The following is an 8336-nucleotide window of genomic DNA, read 5'->3' on the forward strand; positions in this document are numbered from 1 at the left end:
GCATTGCACATAATGGATGCTTAATAAATGTTTGTTAAAAGAATAAATGTGTACCTCCTTTCCACTCAGTCTACTGCTGACAAATCTCAGATTGTTGTAGAGTTAGGTCCATGTGTGGGTAATCTTTCTTTTGTGAATTTTTTTCTGAGAGAGCAGAACTGGGGAAGAGAAAAAAAAAAAATCTGTGCTTTTGTATCCAATTGCCTTTGAGGAGCTGGGAAGAGAGCAATTCACACCTGATTATCTTACCTCAGATAAATTAGCAGCACCTGAATTGCTGGGCAGTCAGGCGCTAGAGCTCTCTGCAGCCCCACTAGCCAGCTTCACCTCAGCTCAGGGGCCATGCTTCCTTCACTGCCAGGCTTGGCTCTAGGCCTCCTGTTAATCCTGGCCTTGGGCCAGACATTCCAATTCCAAGAACGTGTCTTTCTCCAGTCTCTGGGCTTAGACAAAGAGCCTTCACCCAAGAAGTTCCAACCTGTGCCTTCCATCTTGAAGAGAATTTTCCAGGATCAAGAGGCAGCAGCAACCGCTGGCGTCTCTCAAGACTTGTGCTACGTGAAGGAGCTTGGTGTCAGTGGGAACATACTCCGACTTCTCCCAGATCAAGGTGAGGACATTGGAGTCTTTCCTAGAGATGAATCTGGTGTGAAGAAAGGAATAAAGGGGAAGTAACAATTACCGAGGGGTTCATGGACTGCCACGTACTGGTAATTTACACACTTTGTCTTATTTAATCCCAACCACTGTCCTGAGAGGAAGGCAGGTATTCTTATCAAGTTTTTAACAATAAGGAAATTGAGGCTCAGACAGTAGATAACCTGTAACCTATTCGAGATCATACAGCTAGTATGTGAACAAAGCCAGGATTCAAAATGGTTTTTTCTGAATCAACAGCTTTGAGCTACAATTTAGGTGGAGGTGTGAGGGTGGAATTAGGGCTCAGTCTCCCACTCCTGAGCCCCAAATTTACTCATCCTGGTCCTCTGGGCTCAGTTTGCCCGGGACTTTTGCTTCCTGCTCCATACCTTCCCATTACTTTTGATGGGTAGAAAAGGCTATTCTTGATTTGTAAATACAAGGCGATAATATCGTCATACCCTTCAGTTAATTCAGTAATTTGCCAAACTGACCACCCACCAAACATTACGCAGATCAACTGTTACAAGTTGATTCTCCAGCCTAGTTCCTGCCCCTCACACCCCCACCCGATTCTTTTCTTTTTAATGTCTTTTAAAATTTTATTTATTTATTTATTTACTTTTGGCTGCGTTGGGTCTTCGTTGCTGCGCGCGGGCTTTCTCTAGTTGTGGCGAGCGGGGGCTGCTCTTCATTGCAGCGCACAGGCTTCTCACTGTGGTGGCTTCTCGTTGCAGAGCAGGGGCTCTAGGCGCACAGGCTTCAGAAGCTGTGGCACGTGGACTCAGTAGTTGCGGCTCGCGGGCTCTAGGGCGCAGGCTCAGTAGTTGTGGCACACGGGCTTAGTTGCTCCGTGTCATGTGGGGTCTTCCTGGACCAGGGCTCGAACCCATGTCCCCTGCATTAGCAGGCGGATTTTCAACCACTGTGCCACCAGGGAAGTCCCCCCAACCCGATTCTTATTCAAAGTCAGAGATGGGTGTTGTAGTCTGCATTTCTATATAGCCTCCCAGGTGGTTGAGGTGGGAGGAATTGAGAGCCCTGGCTGGTTAGTTTTACAGCAACTGGAAATAAGATTTGAGTCCAAGAAGCATTTATTGGATGCCTACTAAGTGCCGGCAACTGTGTAAGACCATGAGAGTACAGAGACGAATGACAAAGTCAGCTTTTTAAGAGTTTATAGAAGACACATCAACAAACAGATGACTCCCATACATTGTGCTAAGTGTCACGTTAGATGCCTTGGGGGTGGGGCTTCAGGGACAATTCCTGGAGGAAGGTTAAGAGGTGAGGGGAGCTGGTGTGAAGGGTTTTCCAAGGAGAGAGTAGGAAATAGCTGAGGCTACTTCCTTCCCTTCACCATGGAAAAAATAACTTTTAATTTTTGTGATGATCAAAATTCTATCTAATGGTACAGGAAAAGGACACGATCTCATTATCACTCCTCCCTAGTGCTCCCCCTAGAGAAAACCACCATTAATAGTTGATGTATATTCTTCTAGACTTTTCTTCTTTGCATATATATAATATAAACTTGTAATTTTTTATAAATGGGATCATACTATACATTCCTCCAATATTATGAACATTTGTTCAAGTCAGAACATATAGTCAACTTATCCCTGTTTTAATGGTTATATGATATTCCATTGTATAGACATGCTACAATTTATGTAACTGATGCCCTGTTGATGAACATAAACATAATAGTGCAGCTTTATATCCATTTGCGTGTGTGTGCGTGCACGCACTTCTTCTATTATTTCCCTGGATAAGTTCTTAGAAGGGGATTGTTGTATCAAAGGGTAGGCACATTTATACTGTTTTGGTTTTTTTTTTACATTTATACTTTTGATGTACAGCAAATATCCTTTAAAATTTATACTCCACGTTGAGTGTATGAGAATTCTCACTTACTTTGACAGTAGTCTCTTTAAAATAGAAACTTACTGAAGTAAAATGTACATTCAGAAAAGTGCGTAAATTGTACAGAACAGCTCAATGAAGTTTTGCAGAATAACTAGCACCCAGATCAAGAAACAGTACGTGACCAGCACCCCAGAGGATCCTTCATGCCCCCTTCTGTTAATCACTACTTCTCTACAAGGGTCACTGCTATCCTGACATCGAACATTACGTATTAGTTTTGCCTGGTTTTGAACTTCATGTAAGTGGAACTGAACTGTGGAATGTATCCATTTTCGTGTCTGGCTTCTTTCACTCAGCATTACATTTGTGAGATTTATCCATGTTGTGTGTATTTGTAGTTCATTTTCATTGCTGTCTAGGATTTTATTCTGTTAGTATATGACAGTGTACTTATCCGTGCTGCACTGGGTGGCCATTAGGTAACAACACTCTTTTAGCTTTTAATTTTTGTTAATCTGGTAGCAGAACATGATCTCGTTGTTTTAATATGTTTCTTTAATAAGGTGGAACGATGCCCTTTCAAATGGATAATGAATCATTTATTTATTTGCTTATTTATTTAAGACTTAGAATATAGTCTTTTTTTTTCTTCCAGCTTTATTGAGATATAATTGACATACAGCACTGTATAAGTCTAAGGTGTACAGCACAATGATTTGATTTACATATACCACAAAACAATTATCTCAATAAGTATAGTGAGGGAAGTCCCTGGAGGCCCAGTGGTTAGGACTTGGCGCTTTCACTGCCATGGCTTAAGTTCGATCCCTGATTGGGGAACTAAAAATCCCAGAAGCTGCGCTGTGCAGCCAAAACAACAACAATAAATCCAATAAGTATAGCGAACATCCACTGTCTCAGATAGATACAAAGTCACAGAAACAGAAAAAAAATGTTTTCCTTGTGCTAGAAACTTAGAATTTACTTACTCTTTTATACACGACATACAGCAGTATTGACTATATTTATCATGTTTATTATCTTAAAATATGAATCATTCATTTTTATTTTTCAAATAATTGTATTATTATTTGAAAATTTATACATTAAATTTTCAAATTTATACATTAAATAATGTATACATTATTTACACATTATGACCCTTTTCCTGTTGAGGATTCTTTTCCTTAATGATTTGTGAGGCCTCTTAATCATTTGTAAAAGCTCTTTATAGACATATTACAAGTATTCTTGGTTGTTCTTTCAGCTTTTAATTTTGTACATGATGTCTTTTGAATATAGAAGCTTTTAATTTTCATGTTTTCAAATCTGTTCATCTTTTCTTCTCTGTCTTTTGGGGTTTTTTTCACGCCTAAGGAATGTGATTTAGTGATATGAGTAAAAAGTGAGACTAATATGTTAGAATTAAAGCTGTGAACAGGAGAGATCAACTGTTCACAGAGGTTGAGAAGGATAAGCCCTGTGAAAACATCCCTGCATTGGCTAGTCAACACTTAAAGATGTTTATTTCAGTGGACCAGTAAGGGTAAGAGAGTTGGACAATAACAAGGATATATGGTAAGCAGTAGAGACAGCAAACATAGACTAATCTTTTTAAGAAGATGGTCAATGAAAAGAAACGGAGAGATGATATAGTAGACTTGAACAGGAACCTGGGTAATTTTAAATGCTTTTTAATTTTGTTGTTTTTTAAATGAGCTTGAAGAGGCATTGTGGTGGAATGGTTAGAATACCTGGGTTTCCATTGTAATTCCTCCACAAGCTGAATGAGCTTAGAAAATCTCTTAGGGTAGAGCCACCCTACCAAACAAAATGGTGGCATCAGGTCAAAGAAGTTATTTGTGGAGAGAAATTGAAGATGCAAAACAAACAAACAAAAAAAGGGTAAATGTATCCTCTATTGGGTCTTTTCCTAGAGGAGTAGGTGATGTATGAAAATCTAAGCAGAGAAGTTAGCTTTGCAAACAGGGAGAGTTCAGCACAATTTCAAAAGATACAGAGAAGGGGGTCCATGTGGAGAAATTGAAGAATCACATTGCATCTCAATTTCCAGTGAAGTGGGAGAAGTATTCAAAAGTATAAGACTAGAGGGCTTCCCTGGTGGCACAGTGGTTGAGAGTCCGCCTGCCGATGCAGGGGACACGGGTTCGTGCCCCGGTCCGGGAAGATCCCACATGCCGCGGAGAGGCTGGGCCCGTGAGCCATGGCTGCTGGGCCTGCGTGTCCGGAGCCTGTGCTCTGCAACGGGAGGGGCCACAACAGTGAGAGGCCCGTGTACCGCAAAAAAAAAAAAAAAAAAGTATAAGACTAGAAGTTATTGACATTGAAAACTGTGGGCTTTAGATAAGAATTACCTAAGGATACAACAAAAGGGAGCTCCAGAGGGCCAGCCTTGGCTGGATGACAGGCGTTTGTTTTGAAGTAAATCTAAGTGGTTCCAACACCTGACAGCGTAGGACGTTCTTAAACATTTTTGTGCCATAGGTCCCTTTGGCTGGCAGTTGAAGCCAATGAACCCCTTCTCAGAAAAAGGTTTATATGCCTAAGATAAAATATTTAGAATTTTAAAAGAAACCAATTAAATACTGAAATACATTTATAGAAATATTTAAAAAATGAATGTGTGTATAGTAATGCATATGATATTTTATTCATGCAACAAATAACAAGATCTAAAGAAGGGACTATACCATCAATTCAAAGTAGTTCAAGCATAAATGTTATTTTAAGCTATTTGCAACAACTTAATATATGAACATACCTATGATTTTTATTGGTAACAGTGTCATAGATGCTTACAATATTATTGGGATTTGTCACCTATATTCATAATTTAAAGAAATGCTAAATGTCACTTAGAGTTTAGTGAAGATAAAGATGTGATTCTTTTTCCCATCCAAGATTATAGACCTTCTAAATTCTATTCAGGATCCCTTGGGGACCTGCAATATGAAGATAAGAACCTCTGGCCATAAATGAGGAGTGAAACAAATCCTCCCAAGTGGCCGAGTTTAAGTATAGCTGAGAATTTCCTGCCCTTGTTTTGTATACGTGGATATACATATAACATTTGACATTTACATCACACAGGTGGAGGTGACTCACATCTCTCTGTCCCCATCTAGGTTTCTTTCTTTACTCCGAGAGCCTTTCCCAAGCCTCCTCCCGCCTACAGAAGCTCCTCTCCTTTAACCTGTCTGCGATTAAAGATGAGGAACAGTTAACAATGGCCCAGCTGGGCCTGGACTTGGGGCCCAACACTTACTATAACCTGGGACCAGAACTGGAATTGGCTCTGTCCCTGGTTCAGGGACCACATGTGTGGGGCCAGGCCACCCCAAAGACAGGTAAAATGTTTGCACTGCAGTCAGTGCCATGGCCTCAAGGTGTCCTTCACTTCAATCTGTTGGATGTGGCTAAGAGGAATAATTACCCCCGGAAGAACTTAGGTTTGTTCCTAGAGATACTGGTCAAAGGAGGCAGAGCCTCTGGGGTGAATTTTCAGCTTGAGGACACCTGCGCCAGACTGAGACGTTCTCTTCACGCTTCCCTGTTGGTGGTCACCCTCAACCCTGAGCAGTGCCACCCTCCTACCCGCAAAAGGAGAGCAGCCATCCCTGCTTCTAAGGCTTCTTGCAAGAACCTCTGCCATCGTCACCAGCTGTTCATCAACTTCCGGGACCTGGGTTGGCACAAGTGGATCATTGCCCCCAAGGGTTTCATGGCAAATTACTGCCACGGAGATTGTCCTTTCTCACTGACCACCTCCCTCAACAGCTCCAATTATGCTTTCATGCAAGCGCTGATGCACGCCATTGACCCAGCAGTTCCCCAGGCTGTCTGCATTCCCACCAAGCTGTCCCCCATCTCCATGCTCTATCAGGACAACGATGACAATGTCATTCTACGGCATTATGAAAACATGGTAGTTGATGAGTGCGGGTGTGGCTAGACTGTCAGCAATAGAACAGAAGGGGTGTTCTTGGGGTAAATGTTCTAATAAAACTATCTGGCTTATGACCTTTGGATCTGAATTGTCAGTATATTTATGTTTACAATTTGTCTTCTTGGAAAATCCATCCTGATTAATGATGTCCCGAGTTACACTTACACACACACACACACACACACACACACCCTTAATGATCTTAGTTAATTTTCTGCATTACGCTCATGGGAGTATATTAGATTCTAGATAGAAGGAAACAGTCATTTATTGATCTTCTATTATAGGCAGGCATTATTCTGTGTGCTCCTTATAAATATATTCCACTGGTCTTTGAGGTAAACATTGTTATTTATGTTTCATAGATAAAGAAGGTGAGATTTAGAGCAGCTAAATATCCAATTTTTCTAAAGTCATCTACTTTGTGAATTCCCTGGCGGTCCAGTGGTTAGGACTCAGCACTTTCACCACCGAGGCCCGGGTTCAATCCATAGTTGGGGAACTAAGATCCCACAAGCAGCGCGGCACAACCCCAGAAAAATAAATAGAATAGAATAAAATTTTAAAAAATAAAATAAAATCAACTTTCTCTGCCAGACCTCATATGCTATGCTAACAGTGTTACTTAAAAAATATATATATACATATATATATATATATATATATATATATAGGGACTTCCCTGGTGGTAAGACTCCGCACTCCCAATGCAGGGGGCCTGGGTTCGATCCCTGGTCAGGGAACTAGATCCAGCATGCCGCAACTAAAGATCCCATGCACCCAAATAAATAAATAAATAAAATTAAAAAAATATATATATATATATATAATAATGCAGAAAAATATATCAAAAGAGTACTTGAAATCTATATTGATATCTATATTTCCTTTTATGAATATTCATTCATTCAAATGAATATTCATTCATTTGAATATTCATGAACATTTCCTTTCTTTTATGAATATTATATATCCTATAGCTAAGATCAGAGCATACATATAATTTTGTATCTTCTTGTATTCACTTATAGAAATTTTTTCAAATCACCAACATCTACATAGTTAATTTAATGACTGTATTATATACAATTATTTAGATACATATTTTACGTAAAAGAATGTTTATCATTGGACATTGTGTTATTTGCAATTTTCATGGTGGAATAGTGTTATGACTCTGTTCACAAATCATTCTCCACATTTTGTCCCCATCTCCATAGAAAAATTTCAGACATGAAATTACAGGGTTAAAAGTATAAGTTGACTCTTCTATAATTAATAGAAGATATATATTAAATAAAATATATTGATCTTAAAACAAATATGCATATATTATGGGGTAAAATGCAAAATTCACATGGACTTCAAATGTAAAACTCTAGAGTTGGTAGGATACTTTCGGTTATATCAGGAAGTATGAAGTCACTTAATTCTCTTGTTTGGAGAATTAAAGAGGAAAAGTCTGTGAATCATTGCTTTATTTAGTCGTTTCTTTTTCTTTCTTTTTTTTTTTTAAAGTTTTTACTTCCCTTCAATGATGATAATAGCTACTCGGTTTTTTAAAAATTATTAATTAATTAATTTATTTTGGCTGTGTTGGGTCTTCGTTTCTGTGCGAGGGCTTTCTCTAGTTGGGGCAAGCAGGGGCCACTCTTCATCGCGGTGCGCGGGCCTCTCGCTATCTCGGCCTCTCTTGTTGCGGAGCACAGGCTCCAGACGCGCGGGCTCAGTAGTTGTGGCTCACGGGCCTAGTTGCTCCGTGGCATGTGGGATCTTCCCAGACCAGGGCTTGAACCCGTGTCCCCTGCGTTAGCAGGCAGATTCTCAACCACTGCGCCACCAGGGAAGCCCTAGTCGTTTC

At 40.0% G+C, this 8336-nt stretch overlaps 1 protein-coding gene across 1 annotated transcript; it reads left to right on the forward strand.

The window, feature by feature from the left end:
* The first annotated feature begins 273 nt into the window (after positions 1 to 273).
* On the forward strand, positions 274 to 7049 carry GDF3 (growth differentiation factor 3). Its single transcript, XM_022577502.3, has 2 exons — positions 274 to 610; positions 5655 to 7049. Exons 1-2 carry the CDS (start codon positions 343 to 345, stop codon positions 6479 to 6481), a joined length of 1095 nt encoding a protein of 364 aa, XP_022433210.1. The 5' UTR covers positions 274 to 342; the 3' UTR covers positions 6482 to 7049.
* Positions 7050 to 8336: the final 1287 nt, after the last annotated feature.

This window comes from Delphinapterus leucas, chromosome 11 (assembly GCF_059928025.1).
Source record: "Delphinapterus leucas isolate spDelLeu-1000000601 "Yukka" chromosome 11, BTC_Dleu_Yukka2, whole genome shotgun sequence".
Lineage (NCBI taxonomy): Eukaryota > Metazoa > Chordata > Mammalia > Artiodactyla > Monodontidae > Delphinapterus > Delphinapterus leucas.